Here is a 20,648-nt window from a genome sequence, read left to right as displayed (position 1 = left end):
CTACTGTGTTTTCTGTAATTCCAAAAGTATAGGAGACATTGTATTCTAGATATCAAGCAGAACAAACCATAAGAATAAATGAAAGCATTCAGTTTAAAAATGTTGATGGCATTTTCTAATAAGAATTTCAATGGAAAAATAATTGTGCAATTGTTTGTGAAAACTTTTTGTTTTTCAATGAGGACTGGAGGTATACAAACCAGAGTTAAAACTTCCCTAATACAACCTCTCAGGGGACACACAGATTTCAGTGGTGCTCTCATCTGTTTTCCTGAAAGCCAGAGAGCCCTCCTGGATGTTCTCAGTCACAGCAAGACAAGTTGATCATGATATCTTTCAAAATAGGTCATCTTATTTACAATACTGCAACATCTCCTTCACCTTTGTACTGTCTAAAATCTCTGATGGGGAGTTTGCCACTTGTCACATGTCTTACTGGCAAAGTAGAAGGACTCAGCGCAACCTGGCAGGAATAAAATTTTGCCTTTTGCTTTTGCCATGAATAGCTTGATATCGAGCAATGTTGAAGTAGCATGCAGATGTAAAATATATTTATAATGTCTGAAATAAACAACTGCTGCAAAATTTTATAGAAGACATAAAGAATAATATTTAAGAATGTGACATTTGGCCTGCATGAATCCAATTTATTGTTGAAGCTTTCATGTGCACTTCATCAGGAATTCTTTTCTGTAGCTCAGGTTACCTGCATGAAAAATTGTTGCTGGAGGAGCTGCACAGCTTTTATAGCTAATCTCCTCTTTTAAATGCTCCAGGGTGTTTGGGTATTCACCGTCTCTCCAACCATGTACATAGAAGGTAACCTTGACTCCTATAAACTAAACACTGCCTCATTCCTTTACATAAGAAGATATCACAATGTCAGATTAGGTGTCACCTGTAGCTGGTCCCTGTACTGCCTTCTGAGCCTGAGCAGAGCTTAACTGGAAATAAGGGCAGACTGCTCTGTCCTGCTGATGTTTCCCTGCCACTACTACTGTGGCAACACCAATGACTGGCAACCATGCCATAGACTCCCTCAAAGGATCATCTGCACCCCAAAATCTTTCCTCTCAGGATACTCTTGCATCCTTATTTCTGCTAGACCACGTTTCAGAAATTGGTAATTGCACATAAGCCAAGTAACAGTGTGATTTCACCACACAGATGGGAGAAGCAGCACAGAGACAGTACATGAACAGAGGATTCTCACCAGACCAATCCCATAACCAGACCTTTTTTCCTTATTTATTTATTTATTTATTTTTAAGATGTAAAAGTACATCATGAACTTCATCCCACCTATCTTACCAGTTGGGCAGTGTACTGTGCCCCCAGCATTTCCAGAGCCCAAATAACATCCTCAGCTTGCCTCCAGACTGTACCAGTGTCCAAAATCTGTGAGGCAGTTATGCAGAGCAACCCACTCACATATGTCAACCTCTATGCACTCAACTTGGCTGCTAGATTAGGTGACAAGCTTGGAAAAGTGTTATTCCAAACTCTGTTAGATGGATACAGCTTCACACACTGGCCATTGGGACAAAATGCCGCCTTGTCTTGACTCCCAAGTGAGGTTTGCACTGAAGTTCTAAGAAGGAATGGAAATATTTTAGGAAATTTTACATTAACTTCAACATTCCTATGTTTGAGGCTGTCTAGTTTGATGGGCAGACAGTTTTTCAGGATCTGGGTTGTATTACTTATGCCCCTTGCACTTATACCCCATTACTTATGCCCTTATGTCACAAGGTAGTGACCACTGATTTCCTAAAGGTTGCCCAAATGGGATATGTGCAGGCCTATAGCAATACCCCACTGTCCTGGGTTATCTCAGAAAGTTATAGTTACTCAAAAAAAAAGCATTTGTCCTTTTCAGTTAAAGCCCAATATGAATAATGAGATCTTCCTCACCTGCATTAGGAAGAATATATAAAAATTATAAAGTTTCTTTAGGAAATAAAATTTGGGGGGGGGGGGGCAGGAATTTCACCTCAGTGCAGAGGTGCTGTGTTATGCTGTGAAGCATAACAAAGTGGTTTTTATTTCAGGGGTGGGGGAAGTAAGTAATACAGTTCAGTGACAAAATAAATCATGTTGATTGGTTTACTTCTGCCAAGACACAGCAAAGAAAAGATTGGTTGGTTTGTTTCTATGGGAACCTATGAAATCTGCACCCAGAAGATTCTGTGGGATTCATAAAATTCTCATCTTTAGGTAGCACCACCGGGACTTAACCAGTTAACCATATTAACATATCATCTACAGTTTAGTTAATCAGCTGTCAGTATCTTTTTTTTTTTTTTTTTTTTTTTTTTGTGTCTCACACTTCCATAGTCCCTTTCTCAGCATCACTGCCTGATGTTTCTTCCTTTATTCTCAGTCTCTTGGGCCAGATCCTCAGTTACAAATCACTATAGCTCCATAGAGTTCAGTAGAGTTGTGTTCATTTAATACAGCTGAGTATATGACCACCTTCATTAGCTGAGTGGCAAGCAATGTATATAACAAACTTTGAGGGTTCTCAGGCTAAGTATGTACATCCTCAGTTTAAATTAATGTGGCATGCATACATTTGCATATATTAATAACATTGGCATAAATGAATAAAAAGAGCGATAGCGTGTAGATATTTTGGCATGTAAATCCTCTGAAGCATAGAGAATTCCATTTTGTGTATGTGGAAACACCTTTTCATTGCTAACAGAAACAAATTTTAAGTGATAATATCAATTTACAATGATTAATAGCAGTAAGAGAGATAAAAACGCTAAGAAGTCTGTGTTAATAGTTAATGTTTCACCTTAAAAATTCTTATACTTAAGATACTATTTCATACTACCATTAAAGTCATACCAACCATTTTTAGTAGTGTGGCTAGGAGCAGAGCTCTTCAGGGATCATTCTCCTACTGTACCCCTTTACAGAGATGTCCTCCTCCCTTTTAGGAAGGGATCAACCACTGAACAAAGCAGAAGACACTACACCAGAAGGCAGTTAAATTGGCTGTTGCTGGCTTTCAGCACATGGTTGTATCACTTTGACCAAGTTACTTCTGGCACGGGTCCTTTTTTATTCCCTGTAGATGATCATTAACTCATCCGGCATTTGAGTGAATTTCTGATAGAGGCCTTCCTTTAGATTGAATTTATCAAATTAATAATTGTAGGCAACTGAAAAAATAGAAACTAACAGTCTGCAATTCATGAAGGTTGATTTAATTTTTTTGCAAGTCCTTTGTAGGGAATAATATTAAGCTAATCTCTGTTTTTTTCTCTGTTTACAGCCACGGCTGTTTCCAGTGAACAGAATCCTGTTATTATCATAGCTGTGGTTGCTGTAGCAGGAACCATCATTCTGGTCTTCATGGTGTTTGGATTCATCATTGGGCGAAGGTATTGTGCCTTACATAGGCATAAGCACATCTGACCCCACTTTTGTGAGTTCTTAAGGCATATTCTAATCTGGGATGGAAATGTGCAAAACTTAAATGGAACTCATGTTTTTTAAGGACAATTTTCATTCAAATCCGATTATCAATTATACAGTTTTTCTGCTTACTTTAGCAAGACACACTTAAATCAAGATGTTCTTTCAGTCCTATGTAAATGTGCTGTAAGAGGAACCCTTAGCAAGCTCTTCACCAGTACTCCTCAAAGTTCCTCTTTCTGTTTAGTTTCTCTCACGTGGAGAAGCATGACGCTTTATCTGATCAGCCTTTAAATGACTTTACATTCAAGAAAAAGAGACACAGCAGTAAGTTTAAGAATACCCTCATGTAAAATAGTGTTCTACTTTCAAGTTCTTTAATCCCCTGTTTTATCCATAGAAGCTTTTCACAGGAACAAGGTTCTTTAGGACCTGCCCCAACTGGTATTTGATACAAAAGCCTTTTGATTACAACTGCTCATGATTTATTTAAACCTCTGCTGTCAAGAGAATTATAGCTCAAACTTTCAAAGGGCCTACAGGAGCTAGGTGCTCATAGGCTGAAAATCCCAGCCTGAAAAACCGATGTTGTCAGGACTTTATATGTGAGGAAGTAAATCATTATTTACCAGTAAAACTGACGTCTTTCTTTTCAGGCATTGTGGCTATAGCAAAGCTGATCAAGAAGGGGATGAAGAGCTTTACTTTCATTGTAAGTGTTTTGCTTTTTTCCCCTTTTCAAAAATCCCCAACTGCAGTACTGTAGACAATACTAAAATAACATACCATGAAATACAAGGTTGCACAAAATTTAAAAATTCTGTGTAAATAGCAAGTGGGAAGTTAAACATTGTAAAAATGTGACCTACACAAAAAGAATGCAGATTAAAGTCAACATTGTCACAACTTTATTTCTATGCGTGTATACGATATACCATTGTTTTCATTTCACCTTTTTTTTTTAATTATTATTGGTTCCTTTGAATACATGTTTCACACCATCCCAATGATCCCTCTGAGATGCAGTATTTGGGAGGTCTTTGGGTAAGTGACTGTATGATCTTTACCCCAAGGCAAACTTCAGATTAAGAAAGCAACAGTCATTGTATCACCCTAACAATGAAGTTGGTCTGCTCAAAAGCTGTTTTCTGCTACTGAGAGTACAATAGCATCAATATTATAAATAAATAAATAAATAAATAAATTCTTAAAAGTATTTAATATGAAAAGAAAGATCAGCTATTTCACTGCTTTTCTCTGTTCTAGAATCACTTGCCTAGTGAAAAATAGCACCCAAAAACTCTCTTTGTAAAATCCTAGGTACCACTTGAATTTTTAGAACCCTGGAAAAATTTAATAAAATATGTCTTTCTTGGGTTAATGACGATAGAAAATTTAAGGAGAAAGGACGGCTTATACAATAAAAGAGAAAGAATAGTTTCAGTTGTATCTGAAAGTTATTTTAAAAACTTTTTTTTTAGCCCTTTCTTCTTTTAATTGTATTATCATTTTGACATGAGAAATTAAAAATGTTTGAAATTGTTCTAAATCAGTCATTAACTCAGGAAGTATGATGAAACTAAGTTGCAAAATGATTTTGCTCATCCAAAATTGCAAAACAACATAATAGAACTAAACTTACTACAACTTCTGATAATAAAAAAATAAAATAAAAAATAAGAAGCCCGGATTTCCAGTTTTCTCCCATATCTGGTAACTCTCATATTGGTAAAAGGTGCCATGTAGTCATGCTATGCTGTATGCAGCCTTTGTTGTTCACCAATAATTGCAGCTGTAGTTTAAATCCACTAGATATTTTTTCTTTTTATGAAAGCAATATGGTTTATCTTATTTTTGATTTATTAAAATCAGGAGCTATTATCAGAAGATGGAGAATGAAGAAGCACATGGAGAATGAAGTAGCCACTAGTCACAAATTTATAGCATCTTCTCAGTGTGTGACTCTTTAAAGAAGTAGCTCTAGCCCAAAAGTCCAGTGGAAATCAGACCAAGGTTTCTGTTTCACCTTTCTGCCCTAGCAAAATCAGATCAGCTGGAATTTGTTCATGTTCCATGAGTATGGATGTGATGCTACCTAAATTTTTTAATTTAAATGCAGTGAGTATTAAACCAAGTAGTGACATCGTTGCAGCTTTTGTCGATCAGTTTATAATCTGTACAAGAAGGGTGGAAAATAGTAATGGGATGAGAATTATTTATCATGCACTTTGCAGTGCAGCTGATTTTAAAGAAATCATTGAAAATCTGATGTAACTTAAATGTTGCTGTTCTGGGTGTGATGGTTTAGAAATTTGCCTCTCACAGATGCATTATAAGCTTTTCACATCCTCAGAAGAGCTACTGCTTTCACTTTCTAAATCTCCATTATGTCCTTGAAGGAAAATATCGACTGTGTCTTCTTGTATTTGAGTAGATAAACAAAGGGAATATGCTAGCTAAATAATGTCTTTCCTCATCTCCATTATCTGTGATGTTTTTTGTGAAAGTGTAAACAAATTAATATGAAAGCTGCTACTTAACATTTAATAGTTGATCCAGAAATAGTGAAAAATGGTTCACTCAATGGTTTCTCTCATTTTACTTTTAAGAAATTTGGTTATCCAGAAAGTCAATCAGGACAGTTAGCATACGCAGTCTTTAAAATTGTAGCAACAAATGTAAGTCACTTTTTTCCCAGGCTAGTTTTTCATCATCTGTTGGTTGAAGGCTTAGTATTTAATTTTGTTTGATAACCATATACAGAATAAGATGGAATACAGGGCTGTGGTCACGAGCTTGGTCACAGAGACATGAACAACAGCGTGGTGTCTTTCTGCTCCAGGACCTCTAAGCAACCTTCTTACCTGTAGAGATACTAGATTGGATTTTCAAAAACTTAACTTACAACAAACACTTAACACCAAAATTTACAAGTAACTATTTTTAAAGCATCTTTTAAAGCACTGCATTTAATATCATATTTTTCATTTTTATACCCCTCAGCTCTCTGTGGCCCCAAATGCTACATTTAAAGATACAAAAACAGTGGAGGGGTTTACTCAAGCAATTCAGATTTACATTTTGCATCCTCCTACCATTTTCTTCTAACAATGTCTTCAAATCTATGCCAACACTATTTCACATTGGTATGCCAAGATAGCCTTGGCCTGTCAAAATGTTTTATGACAGCTTGAATAAAGAACCATCAGAGGCCAATTTGAGATTTCCAAGGTTACCTCCAATCCAGGCCTCGTATCACAAACACGAGGATGGCTCATTCTCCATCTCACTGCCTGAAAGCACTGTTATAGGAGGGTAGCCTACTGATTTCTTCTCCTTTGGTCTTTTTTGGTTTTAATGAATAAACATTTATAATTTGAAAAATATGTAGCATTATCAACACAATTGGAAGCACATTTATTTAAATACATAATATAGCAAGCAGTAACATCTGGGCAAAATCTTGAATAATTTTTCTCTGTGTAAATTCATTAGATTTTTCTCACAATTTCTCTAACCTTTTCCTTCTTGTAAGTTTTTCGTTTGTTTGTTTTTGTCAGTAATGCAATCTGAAACGTAAAAACAACTGACTACTAAGCCATTTTTAACACATTTTCAAATTCAAAATATCTTACGTTCAATTAAGAGATTACAAAGCAACCATAAACTATGTTTTGTATTGACTTCTGATCCAATTCATGTATATCAGTGCATCAAATAGCACAGAAACATTACTGCTTTTTGATACTGGGTTTTAATTGACTGATTTAATTAAAACTCAGGTCTGTAATCCTTGAGAGCTAAATTAACTTCATAAAAATTGTTTGGTTAATAGATTTTCAGGGTTGCTCTACTTTCATCAGAAATTTCTGCTTTTGAAAGAAGAGCAAATAATTTTCCTGAATCAGCAGCAAACCAAGGGGAAAAAAAAAATACATGCTGGCCAGAGCGCTTTGCTGCCCGAGTTACACAAAGAGCTATACTGGAAAATGAGGGAACAAAACCCAAGGTGCTGCATTTTATTCACTTAGGTGCTTGAGAAAGGAAATAATTGTTCCACGGCATCCTTTTTTTTTCCCTTCCTGTGCCTTTGCTTGTTGACTACAAGTGTTTTTCATGTTTGTATTGTAGTGCAAGACATATACCTAAGGATATAAATTCTAAACACTGTGAAAAGTTTAGCTTGGCTATTGCCACAGTCTAGAAATATATTCAGTAGTTTAAGCAAATTAAAGTAGGTAGCGGATCCTTTCAAATCCCTCTAGAAGATGGGGATAATGTAAAGAAATGCTGTTTACTCAACCTGGGAAAGGAGAATAAGCTGTTCTTACACAGAAAATAAAGTTTCACCTCCTTTATAGCCTCCCCCCATCTCACTTTACTTTTCCTCCCACCCGGCCCTTGCATTTTATTCCATTGAACATTATTTAATATATATTACTTCTTTAACTTAAAGGAATAGGTGCAAATGTTAATGTTAGTCATTTTTAGAGACGGGATTGTGTACTTGTGTCAGCATGCTTGCAGATGACACAAAACTAAAGTTGCCTCTCAGAGCGGCTCTGACTCAGGCGGCGTTGGAGGCAGGTTCACTCTTCCAAGGAGCACTCTGCATAATGAAATTCCTGGGCTGACTGCACAATAAGTGCCTTTGCTTCATCACAGTCATGCTTTCTTACATCATTACAGTTAAATTTCCAGGCACCAAAACCTACATTGACCCTGAAACCTACGAGGACCCAAATAGAGCTGTCCATCAATTCGCCAAGGAGCTAGATGCCTCTTGTATTAAAATTGAGCGTGTGATTGGTGCAGGTAAGGCTGCCGTGGCTTCCTTATTCAACTGTTCCATTTAGCCAGGATCGAAACTCATACATCATAATGACAGGCAAATAATTATACCTTGACTATAGAAGAACTGTTTGCATTCACCAGAGTGGTTAAGAGCAATGAAGCTGCACTCACTCCTAAAATGTAAAAATAAACAGGAAAAACACACACACACAGACTCAGACACACACACACACACACACGCACGCACACACACAAGAAGTAAATGAAGAATTTTGTTTGACATTGAAAAGTTGCAGGTTTCTAATTTATATATCTACTGTTAAAAATGTTTTTTTGTTGTTGTTTTTTTTTTTTTTTGGGGGGGGGAAGTAATTTTGCTTCCTATTCTTTACCGTCAGAGTAAAAGGGTTAGGCACGAGTGCCAATTCTGCTCACTTTCCTTTTGCAAGAAGATTTTTTGGCCTCTGATTTTTTTTCATCTGAATAAGGAAAAGTGTCTGCAGCTCAAAATCTTACATACAGACTGGGAAGGTCTTGTTTCTGTATAACAAAATCTTCCCTAAGGCTGTTTTTTCTTCTGCCATTTTCCTTTTTGATATTTTATGAATACAAAAAGTTATTGTTTAACTCCTCATGACTGATTGTAATTGCACATTGCTTTTCTTCCTCTTGAACTGTCTACCACCTACTTAAGCTGTGGTGTTCATGCTCTAAAAAGGCAGTTTCATTTGTTTGCATTAATAAGATACGTGACATTTTTATTGCACTACTCCATGTAGTGAAATTAAGTTTCTGTGGATAAGAAAAATATCAAATACTTTGGATTCCTGGAGGAAATGTTCTTTTGCTTTCCTGTTGTTTTATAAAAGTATTACTAAAATACTTTTAAATCACCCTGTAGTTTGGCATGCACTGTAAATTACATAGTATTATTTTAAAAGAGAAGAAGAAAGATCTCTAAAATAAACTGTTTTAACTATAAAAAATCCTTACACTTAGAAATCACAATGCCTTTTTAAAGTAACCTCACTCATGTTGAATCATGTCTTAATCAAGGAGTAGTACCATTGTAATTAACAACATTGCTTGAGAAAATTATTGTTTCAGATGAGTAAGAGCATAAGAATCCAGCCCCTGCTAACTAGTAATTTTGTAATGCTAGAATGGCAGCATCTCTTCTAATAAATATACAATATACAAGATTTAAAATCTAGATTAGCATAGAAAAATTATTGAGTTTTATCTTTTGCTTTGAGTTAAAAAACTATCATCATAGCAACAGTTCAGAGCATGAAGATGTATTTAGTTGGACTTTGCTGATGCCTTCTGGGCAAAATGATGAAAACGCTTTGGTTGCAAAGAGGATGCAATTTAAGGCACAAGTATTTTCAATGTTATGGCAGAGGAAATAATAATAATTTGGCTGGCTGTAGGTTAATTTATTCTTGATTTTAATGAGCATAACTGATAGCAAAAATCTAACTTGTGTCAGTAGTCATTCCTGAAGAAAGTTACTTAGAAGTACTATGGTGAAAGAGTATTTTAGTTCTCTTTTTAACCTGTTGATGTAGACAGAGGCAGGAGTGAAATGAAATGCAGTCCAAGTTCAACAGAATGTTAAAGAGTAAAAGAAGCATCTGAAACTCATACATCAAAGAAGAATACAGAATTTCTACTGCTGACAGCACCAGAAAAGCCACTTAGCAGTCTCAATGTGCACTAGTAATGCTGGCCACATCAGCTATTCTGTAGTGCCATGTCTCTCTCAGACAAATAGGGTGCAAGTATGCTTGGGCTCAATTTGCATGAGGGATATGTGCTTTCCTTGCCAAGATTTTCATTACCACCCTGCTGTGGCCACCTGTCAGATACAGATTATGGTATCCACTATGTTGAGTCCTTGTTCATACCACAGATCCTTTGTTTTAGTCTCTTCCTTGTTGACATGCTGAGCTCATGGCTCTTGGCTGTGCAGTGTTCCCACTCTTGTTGTCATATTTTCTGGTTCCTTTTTGGGCACCATTTCAGCTAAATATACTTTGTTGGGAATAAAAGTAGTTCTTTGGCTATCATCCTGGCCTGAAATGAATGATATACACATTCAAGTTTCTGGTTTGCCTGAGTATGAGTGATTTGCTTTTGGAAATCAGTCAAAATCATATCCCAGAGAGCTGGAAAGGAGTTAAGCCTTAGTGTCTTCCGTGCCAAGTGTCCTAATTACCTGGCTCTGAAATATCACATACAAATACACACATATACTCACATATTGTTTTCAGCGTGTGGGAAAAAAAAAAAAAAAAAAAAAAAAAAGAGAAAATTGCAAGAGAAAATAGCAAGAAAGAGAAAAATAGCAAGAAAGAGAAAAATAGCAAGAAAGAGAAAAATTGCAAGAAAGAGAAAAATTGCAAGAGAAAATAGCAAGAGAAAATTGTTACGCTAATTGTTATACTTTAGTCAGTTGTTGTGGCTAGGGGCTATGATTAAGGTGAGTGGTGCATTCATTAATAGTCATCCTCATTGCTCATGAAGTGCAGGAAGGAGGTGAAGGCAACAAGCTAAAGGCCTGAGCAGTCCAAGAGCTGATCATTACCTATGTCTCTCATGATATTCATAACTATGACTTGGATGTTCATACCATAATTCCAGTGCTCAAGGATAGTTGGGGGTAATGTTCAGACAAGAATAATGCCCTCTGTCTGTCTGATTAGTTTAGGTACAACACTGTTAACAGAGGTATGTGGAGTTGATTGGAGATAACCTTAACTTAAATTCTGTCGAACAGAGCAAGAGGAACTCAATTATATAGAGAGTAATCTCCTGTGAGATTTGTAAAACTGGCTGTGCTGAGTGGAGATTTGCCCAAAGATTAGGAAATACTGTGGTCCAGCCAAAGTTCTACCCTTCTGGGCTGGAGGGACTGTGAAGCTGAGGCTTACTGTTTTTGTCTTCTCTGAGCTCTGCTGTTGGGGGTGGCAGGGAAACAGTAGCATTGGACAGTGACAGTGTTTTAAACAAGATTTCTCAAAATTCATGAATTATGACAATTCAAAATCTATTTACCTCCTTAGGTACTTCCCAGGCACCCCTCTGCACTTAAATCCTAATCCCACCAGCTTTCTCAGGACCTCAGCCTACATCTCAAAGGGATTCTATAATCAAACAGTCTGCACTGCTGTTTCCTAATTCAATCATTGTTTTTTTCAGCATTCATCCTAAAACATGTCTTAGATGTAGGTGTGTCTGCATACTTGTGTGTGCTCAATAGCTTAATTTTAAGACATTCTGCAGGTATGCAGGAGATAAATTTTAGACTTGATTGGATTTGGAGGAGGGACTTGGCTCTCTCTCTACCATATTCCAGATAAATTTGCAATGTACCAGACTATTAAATATTCTGTGAAGAGTCTTTACTTTTTTTTAAAGAGATGTTCCCCTCTATTCAGCATAAAATATGTTACCACCCTATTCTCCTATATGTCCCAAGAAAACTTTTTTCCTGGCTACAGAATGGGGGTTCTCTTTTTCTCCTTGCTGAAACTGCTGTGACACAAGGGGCAGTCCTTCAGTCTTCCACAATCTCAAAAATAGTGTGATAAATGTATTGCCATTCAGCTCCACATCTCATATATTTCAATGCTCTTTCTTGTCCAATGCAGTCCAATTACCTCTATCCCAAATTGTGGTTGTTGAGTTGCTGAGGCCTTTTTTTTTTTTTTTTTTTTTTAATTCTTACTGGCTGTTTGGCCATTTTATTCACATGCTTCTTCAAGTTCCAATTATCTGATAATTTAGAAACCTTTTACAGATTCCAGCATTTGCTTGTGTTTGTTTAATGTAACAAAATTATTATAAGTCACACCTTTCATTTCATAATCTGCAAAGTAAATTATCCTTCTTGAATGTAATAATGAAGTGCTTCATTTAACACTATAACAATGTTAAATTAAAAGCAGCTTTGAAAGATGTGCCTTTTGAAAGAAACAAAGGAAAAAAAAACACATTGGATATAAAGATAGCAAGGAAACCATTTGAAACAGAATGACATTTTCACTTAGAAATAGTATTAGTATTTCTGTAACAGTATTTTCTTGTGAAAACCATTTTTATTTCCTGTTTTTGAAAAAAAAAAATAAATGCAGCAAATTGCTAACAAGTCTTTTACAAAGATTCAGATAATAGTCCTGTAGATTGGTTTGACTTCGCGTGTTTTCTCCGTAGGGTACTCAGTCAGCAATTCATGTAGAGCACATGCCTGCCTTTGTGTTCTTAAGTAATCCATTTCAAATATGAATACTCGTGTATTCAATTTAAATACATACTTAGGCAGCTAGTTCAATCAAGGCCTGTAAAGAGCATTGATATTACAGCCAGAGCAATTCAGTGTTGATCTACTTCATTTTAGGAGAGTTTGGTGAAGTGTGCAGTGGGCGTCTAAAGCTTCCTGGCAAGAGAGATGTTGCAGTAGCCATAAAAACTCTGAAGGTTGGCTACACTGAAAAGCAGAGAAGAGATTTCCTGTGTGAAGCAAGCATCATGGGACAATTTGACCACCCCAATGTTGTTCACTTAGAAGGGGTCGTTACCAGAGGTAAGCAGCGGCTTGATTTGTCAGTCAGATAACAACCTAATATCAGAAATTACTTTTGTTTATTCATGGTCAAAGATTCAAATTATAAACAGACTGTACACTCCTAATGGATTTTCTCCTGATGCGTAACTAACTAAAACAATATCTACTTTATGCCACAACCTGAGGAAAAAATTAAGATGCATGCATGATTAAAAGATGAAGTACTTTGAAATATATTATTTTTCTAGTTTCATTTAGCCTCAAAGACCATGCAGAGAGATAAGGTTTCTTATGTCCTTTCATATTATCTGAAGTGTCATTATTCCAGAGTCCTGTTCACACAGCAGGAGTCAGAAGAACACACTGACATTTTGATTTGTACGGTTTAATTTTGTGAATCATGACCATGTTCCATGCAGACATTTAAGAACTTATTAGAGCTCAGTAACAGTGCTGGAGGCTTCAGAAATTCTCATGTCTCAACAATTCAGACCTTCAAAGGAATAACATGTGTTTTATCAAAAAAAGGTACTCCATTTGTTTTACAGTTTCTCAAACAAAATGTGCCTTCATTTCTTTTAGGGAAACCAGTCATGATTGTAATAGAATACATGGAAAATGGGGCCTTAGATGCATTTCTTAGGGTGAGTACCAAAAAGAAAATATATATAAGCATATTTTAAGTTACACATCTACGTATAGATGTGTAACATCTATATATAATGTTTTAAAATACATTGTTTTATATGTGCATTTATATATATTTATATGCAGACATAGATGATATTAAAATAAAAGTCCTTTTCAGGCTGAAATGGAACTTGTCAAATACTAGCAGTTCTCTAAGTTATTTCAGCAAAATCAGATCAGAAATCAGAAGATCAGACAGGATCGTATGGAAACATCCTAGGAACGTAAGTGGCAATTTTAAGCGGCATTTAAGGTGGCTCTTATTACTGCTACCAGCTGCATGGAGGTGACTGATACTTGAAGCCCAGTCTTCTGCCTTTTTGGAGCAGCATTTATTTTTTGAGCATGGTAGAAATCAAAACACAAGAATCCCTAAATGAACTATAGTCACGTTTAAGAGAAGAACAAAGCAAAAATAAAAACAAGTTCATAAGTATTTAGTGTTTGTTGGGTGTGTGCTCTGAACTGGATGGTTCTTATGCCTTGCCTGGTGTACAGTATGAAATGAAGTATAACACTCTACAGAGACGGGAAAGAGAGAGAGAGAGAAATTGCAAGCTATGAATAAAGTTATTGGTAGCTTGAGTTGAAAAAGGAGACAGTTCTCATTTTCTTGACAAATACAATTATTCTGAGAGAGGCAGAGCATAGAAGCAAACAATAAAGAGTTGGTTCATCAGGAAAGCTCTCTTGAAAAAGACTTGCCATGAGTTAGTCAGAATTTTATGGGGATTAGCAAGTTTTGTTACTTCTAGTACATTAGAAGTAACATGCATTTCTTAACTGGATGTACTGCTTTGTCTCTGAAACAAATAAAACTTGCTCTTGAAGTGCGTTTCTTTGCCCTAGGATGAATTGCCACATAAGTTGTAAATAAGTAGAAACCTAAAGTTGTAAAACTAATTCTTATTTCTTTTCTCAGCTATACTAACAAGAATTGCTGCTCCTTTCTCCCCTCCAGAAACATGACGGGCAATTTACAGTCATTCAGCTGGTGGGAATGTTGAGAGGAATTGCTGCTGGAATGAGATATTTGGCTGATATGGGATATGTACACAGGGATCTTGCAGCACGCAATATTCTTGTCAACAGTAACCTTGTTTGTAAAGTGTCAGACTTTGGCCTTTCCAGAGTTGTAGAAGATGATCCAGAGGCTGTCTACACTACTACTGTAAGAGAAATTGATATTTTTTAGTCATTTTGAAATGTGGTTATTAAGAAGAAGCATATCTTCTGGCAAGCACAGAAAAAATAAATACATTCATTGCTTGAGAAATGGTAACCAGTGAAAAGGGAGACAGTTTCTGCAGACATCTGGCTCTAAGTAGAGTATGATATTTTTGTAATAGCATGCATTTTTAACTGGTAAAGTTCTAAATATTTTGTACAGTATCTTTATTCCCTTCCTCACGATTCTCTTTTTGAACAAATACAGAAGTTTTAATCATAGAAAGGTTAGTCATCTCACCTAATATATGCGCCAATTAAAATATTTGTAGGGTATTATTATTTTTTAGACTAGATTTTATCTCACCAAAAAGTTGGCTAGCTTGAGGCTAGACTGTGACAAAGCTCAACTCCTGTGTTTTCCCTTGCTTTTGGGTGGGATGCTTTTCTTAAATAACCATTCATTGGGCACACTATGTTCTTTATTCTTTTGTTGAGCCAGCTCTCTTTTCCCACCCATGGGGCCTGACTGTACCTATTTTCTCATGCTGAGGGAAGGAGGGGCCCCTGGAATCTGCTCCGACAGGCACAGGGATCTGGAAAGCACACAGGCATTCCACATTCATGGGTGTCACTCCTGCCACTTGGATCTAAGTGGAATTCCAGTTTTAAAGTGCTAGACTGAGATTTCAGAGGAGTCATATGACAATTCAATGGAATTTATATGCACATGATGAGATTTCCCTCACCTAGCTTGAGACACCCAGGAGTTAAATGTCAAGTCTAAATCAGACAGCTAAGCAGCCCCTTAAAATCAATGGAAAGAAAAGCACTTGCAGAGAAATGCATCCAACTTAGCTTAGGTGCCTAACTTTCTACAGTCCTGGTGCTTAAGAGCTTAAGTTTAAGCTTCCTTTTGAAAAATCTGCAATTGGTAAACTACAATCACAGAATCACAGAATCAGAATCGTCTAGGTTGGAAGAGACCTCCAAGATCATCTAGTCCAACCTCTGCCCTAACACTAACAAGACCTCCACTAAACCATATCACTAAGGACTACATCTAAACGTCTCTTAAAGACCTCCAGGGATGGCGACTCAACCACTTCCCTGGGCAGCCCATTCCAATGCCTAACAACCCTTTCAGTAAAGAAGTTCTTCCTAATATCCAACCTAAACCTCCCCTGGCACAACTTTAGCCCATTCCCCCTCATCCTATCACCGGACACATAGGAGAATAGACCAATCCCCACCTCTCTACAGCCTCCTTTAAGGTACCTATAGAGAGCGATGAGGTCTCCCCTGAGCCTCCTCTTCTCCAGGCTAAACAACCCCAGTTCCCTCAGCTGCTCCTCGTAAGCCTTGTTCTCTAGACCCTCACCAGCCTCGTTGCCCTTCTCTGGACTCTCTCGAGCACCTCCATGTCCTTCTTGTAGCGAGGGGCCCAAAACTGAACACAGTACTCGAGGTGCGGCCTCACCAGAGCCGAGTACAGGGGGACAATCACCTCCTTAGACCTGCTGGCCACACTGCTTCTTATACAAGCCAGGATGCTGTTGGCCTTCTTGGCCACCTGAGCACACTGCTGGCTCATATTCAGCTGACTATCAACCAGTATTCCCAGGTCCTTCTCAGCCAGGCAGCTTTCCAACCACTCATCTCCCAGCCTGTAGCTCTGCTTGGGGTTGTTGCGCCCCAGGTGCAGGACCCGTCACTTGGCCTTGTTGAATTTCATACAGTTGACCTCAGCCCATCGGTCCAGCCTATTCAGATCCTCCTGCAGAGCCTTCCTACCCTCGAGCAGATCGACATATGCACCTAACTTGGTGTCATCTGCAAACTTACTGAGGGTGCACTCGATCCCCTTGTCCAGGTCATCGATAAAGATATTAAAGAGGACTGGCCCCAGCACTGAGCCCTGGGGGACTCCACTAGTAACCGGCCTCCAACTGGATTTGGCTCCATTCACCACAACTCTTTGGGCCCGGCCATCCAGCCAGTTTTTAACCCAACAAAGCGTACGCCAGTCCAAGTCGCGAGCAGCCAGTTTCTTGAGGAGAATGTTGTGGGAAACGGTGTCAAAAGCCTTACTGAAGTCAAGGTAGATCACATCCACAGCCTTCCCCTCATCCGCCAAGCGCGTCACTTTGTCATAGAAGGAGATCAGGTTCGTCAAGCAGGACCTACCTTTCGTAAACCCATGCTGACTGGGCCTGATCGCCTGGTTGCCCTTCAAGTGTCGCGTGATGACATTCAAAATAATCTGCTCCATGAGCTTCCCTGGCACTGAGGTTAAACTAACAGGCCTATAGTTCCCCGGGTCTACCCTCCGGCCCTTCTTGTAGATGGGCGTCACGTTTGCTAGCCGCCAGTCGACTGGGACCTCCCCTGATAGGCAGGACTGCCAATAAATGATGGAAAGCGGCTTGGCCAGCTCCTCCGCCAGTTTGCTCAGTACCCTCGAGTGGATCCCATCCGACCCCATTGACTTGCGTACATCCAAGTGCTGTAGCAGGTCGCCAACCATTTCCTCGTGGATAGTGAGGGCCACATCCTATTCCCCATCCCCTTCCACCAGCTCAGGGTACCGGGTATCCAGAGAACAACTGGTCTTGCCGCTAAAGACTGAGGCATAGAAGGCATTGAGTACCTCAGCCTTTTCCTCATCTTTTGCAACTAAGTTTCCCCCCTCATCCAATAAAGGATGGAGATTCTCCTTAGTCCTCCTTTTTGTGTTGATGTATTTGTAAAAACTTTTTTTGTTATCTTTAACGGCAGTAGCCAGATTGAGCTCCAGATGAGCTTTGGCCTTTCTAATTTTGTCCCTGCACAGCCTCGCAACATCTTTATAGTCCTCTTGAGTAGCCCGCCTTCTTTTCCAAAGATTATAAACCCTCCTTTTTCTCCTAAGCTCGAGCCACAACTCTCTGTTCAGCCAGGCCGGTCTAGTTCCACGCCAGCTCGTCTTCGGGCACGTGGGGACAGACCGCTCCTGAGCCATTAAGATCTCCTTCTTGAAGAGTGCCCAGCCTTCCTGGACTCCTCTGCCCTTCAGAACCTCCTCCCAAGGGACTCTGCCAACCAGTGTCCTGAACAGCTCAAAGTCAGCCCTCCATTATCTATCCATTATCTACCACATCCACAATATCTGATGTAAATGTTGATTTTTATAGAAATAATTATAAATGCACTCTAAGGAAGATGATGTGGAAATTTTGAGGTAGAAAAAAAAATATATCTTTTTCTTCCATAGGGTGGAAAAATTCCAGTGAGATGGACAGCTCCAGAGGCAATCCAGTACCGCAAATTTACATCAGCCAGTGATGTATGGAGTTATGGAATAGTTATGTGGGAAGTAATGTCTTATGGAGAACGGCCTTACTGGGACATGTCAAATCAAGATGTAGGTTATCCTTTGTCTGTGAGCACAAGTGTATTAGAAAAACAAATATTACATACTTTAAATGTATACACATATTTCACTACACATGAATGTAATTTTGTTTTAGGAATAAGATATTCCAAAATGTGATAAGGTTCTCAAAAATAGGAAGAATTACAAAGCTTGCACTTTTTACCTACATCTCTAAATCCTAATTCTTCCATGTGGTTGTTCTAGGTTTCTGTCCCAAGTATAAAGTAAAATTGGAACATCGAAAATAATAATATATGCTCTTCACTTTATTATACTTAAGTATAGAAGGAACTAATTTTTTCAAATGAAAAATTAATTGTTAGGTTTTTGACCTCAGAGCAATGATTAATCAGTTGAAAAAAGTTGTTAAAAATCTGAGTGGCAGTTAATGACCTACTTCGTCATTTTAAAGTTAATTATGCTGATTTAACAATATTCTTGTTTGCATAAAATATGACCTAGAGCAACAGGTCAGCAGTAATAGAACATATGGGTGTTAATCTTGGTTTCTGACAAGAGTGTCTATTAAAATAGAAAGTATACAGGGAAAAGCCATGCAGGTGAGAAAGATGTCAGAAAGATTCACATTTAAAGTTCTTCAGGTCGAAGGCTTGGGGTTCTTTTTTATTATTACCATTATTTTATTTTTTGACTGAATGATTAATGAGTTTAAAAAAGCGATAAAACTGTAAATGATGAGTCAGTTTGACACAGTGCAAAGTTGTTAATATTTGACAGGTCTCAGTGTCAAAGATTTCATGGACTGTCAAAATATGGGCAAACAAGTCCTTGGGGCAGAGAAAGAGAAATATTTACATTCCCTAGACACACGGTAGATTTTCATTTCTTTTGACACCTTCTTTCTGTACTAGATTCAAATATAAAGGAAGTCTGACAGGAATATAAGATGCCTCAAAGGCAAACCCTACCTATCTTTCAGGGAACAACAAGGAAAAACTTTTAAATAAAGGGGAAATTCCAATATCTTCATGCATCTTAATGGATTTTGAAAAGTATTCCCTTTATAGAAAGCTGCAAGTAAAGCACATGAATTAACCTCTCTCATAAAATAGATTGTTACAATTTCTTGCACTTTAATATATATTTAACATTTTACATAATAATCTTCAATAGCACATAGATAAAAGATGCATCAATTGCTTAGTAAAATAAATTCAAGTATTTTTGCGTGCTGTGATCTTTTAGTGTGTCCTAAAACATACCCCCCAAAACCTGTACCCATATTATCTATTGCACAGACAAATCCATGATGCAAAAATCATAGTATGGTTATTTATTTATTCCCCTCCATGGTTATCAATGGGAGTATTTAACTGGAAATGAAAATGCTAAATGTGTCTCTTCTAATTTTCCATACACACCCAGGCAGTTTTTTTATCTTAAGTCCATCATTTTGCCTAAACGTGGAGGTGGGTGTAGTCATGGACCAGATCAGATCTGAAGAATCTCTAAGTTTGCAGCTTTGGATGGCACTTCTTTAATCCCACCCCTCTTCCTATAAGTCATTGTTTTAGATTGATAAAGGATACAGATTTATGTTGCAATGTCTCTTTAAGCTTAATCTGTGTTCGTAACAGGTGCCTTCAAACCTCTGTACTTTACTATTTTCCAAAGTTTACTAGTTCTAGTTCTCACTAGTGTTCATGTAGATCAATTCTTCAGAAAATAGTAAGATTAGGTCTCCAGAATAAGGTAAGTGTTTAGGTTTCCATGTTTTTGTTGTTTTTGTTGTTGGTGTTTGTTTGTTTGTTATTTCTTTTCTGGACTCCTGGCTTTATTATTATTTAAATTAATAACATTATTATAATTATTATATACGCAGAAGAAGTGTGATAACCACAAACCAAACATTACAATGTCCAGTTTCCCTTACTTAAGTTTTCTCTGATCTGTGTTAGCAACCAATATATACAGTTTACAGACCTGCTCTTCTTCTAATCTACTTTGCATTCTTAGATAGCCAGATTATGAGAGAAATATACCAGATTCTCAACAATACTTTTTTTTTTTTTAACTTTTTTTTTTTCTTTTGTGGCAGAAGCTACATTTGAATTTGAAACAAATTTTGGCAAATGTAAATAATATAAATAAATTCTATTAGTAAGAACTCCAGCTGAGTTCTCTTTGTAGCTTTGCTTATTCAAAAAATATTTTTTATTTATTTCTGAATGCTGATTTTTGAACACCACCACTACCTTTCTTAACAGAGTAGACACTCATATTATTATTCTTAAAATTATCTGAGTTTTGTAAAAATTTAAAAACAACCCCTCCTCACACACAACTATCAATATTTTGGAATGTTTTTACAGTGTTTTGGATATTCCCAGCCATTCCATCCATCTCTAGATAACTTATTCATATATATTTCCAGGTTTCATCCTTCATGTTCACTTTTTTCAGAACATGCATCAAAGAAGCTGATTCCATGGTATCCCCAAAGCCTTCTAAAAATATTTTCACCTTGTTTCCTACCTCTCTCAGATTTCTTTCCAAATCACAGTGAGCGTGGAAAAGTTGTGTTCCTGATCTCATTCATATTTTCACCACTAGGATAAAATC

General features: G+C 37.4%; 1 protein-coding gene across 9 annotated transcripts in view; it reads left to right on the top strand.

Annotated features, from left to right (window-relative positions):
• The window catches only part of EPHA7 (EPH receptor A7), a 171,147-nt gene that overhangs the window by 130,705 nt on the left and 19,794 nt on the right, over positions 1 to 20,648 (top strand). For 5 of the 9 annotated variants that reach the window (XM_040552967.1, XM_040552973.1, XM_040552975.1 and 2 more), the window contains 7 exons: positions 3,287 to 3,395; positions 4,086 to 4,141; positions 8,119 to 8,244; positions 12,626 to 12,811; positions 13,376 to 13,437; positions 14,445 to 14,654; positions 17,904 to 18,053. In XM_040552967.1, the coding sequence (XP_040408901.1) occupies positions 3,287 to 3,395; positions 4,086 to 4,141; positions 8,119 to 8,244; positions 12,626 to 12,811; positions 13,376 to 13,437; positions 14,445 to 14,654; positions 17,904 to 18,053 (899 nt within the window). Of the gene's footprint in view, positions 1 to 3,286; positions 3,396 to 4,085; positions 4,142 to 8,118; positions 8,245 to 12,625; positions 12,812 to 13,375; positions 13,438 to 14,444; positions 14,655 to 17,903; positions 18,054 to 20,648 lie in introns of those variants that run through there. The other 4 variants (XM_040552974.1, XM_040552968.1, XM_040552972.1 and 1 more) reach the window with 2 other exon arrangements.

Source organism: Cygnus olor, chromosome 3 (genome assembly GCF_009769625.2).
Source record: "Cygnus olor isolate bCygOlo1 chromosome 3, bCygOlo1.pri.v2, whole genome shotgun sequence".
Classification (NCBI taxonomy): Eukaryota; Metazoa; Chordata; class Aves; order Anseriformes; family Anatidae; genus Cygnus; species Cygnus olor.
This window is presented reverse-complemented; position numbering and strand designations above follow the sequence as displayed.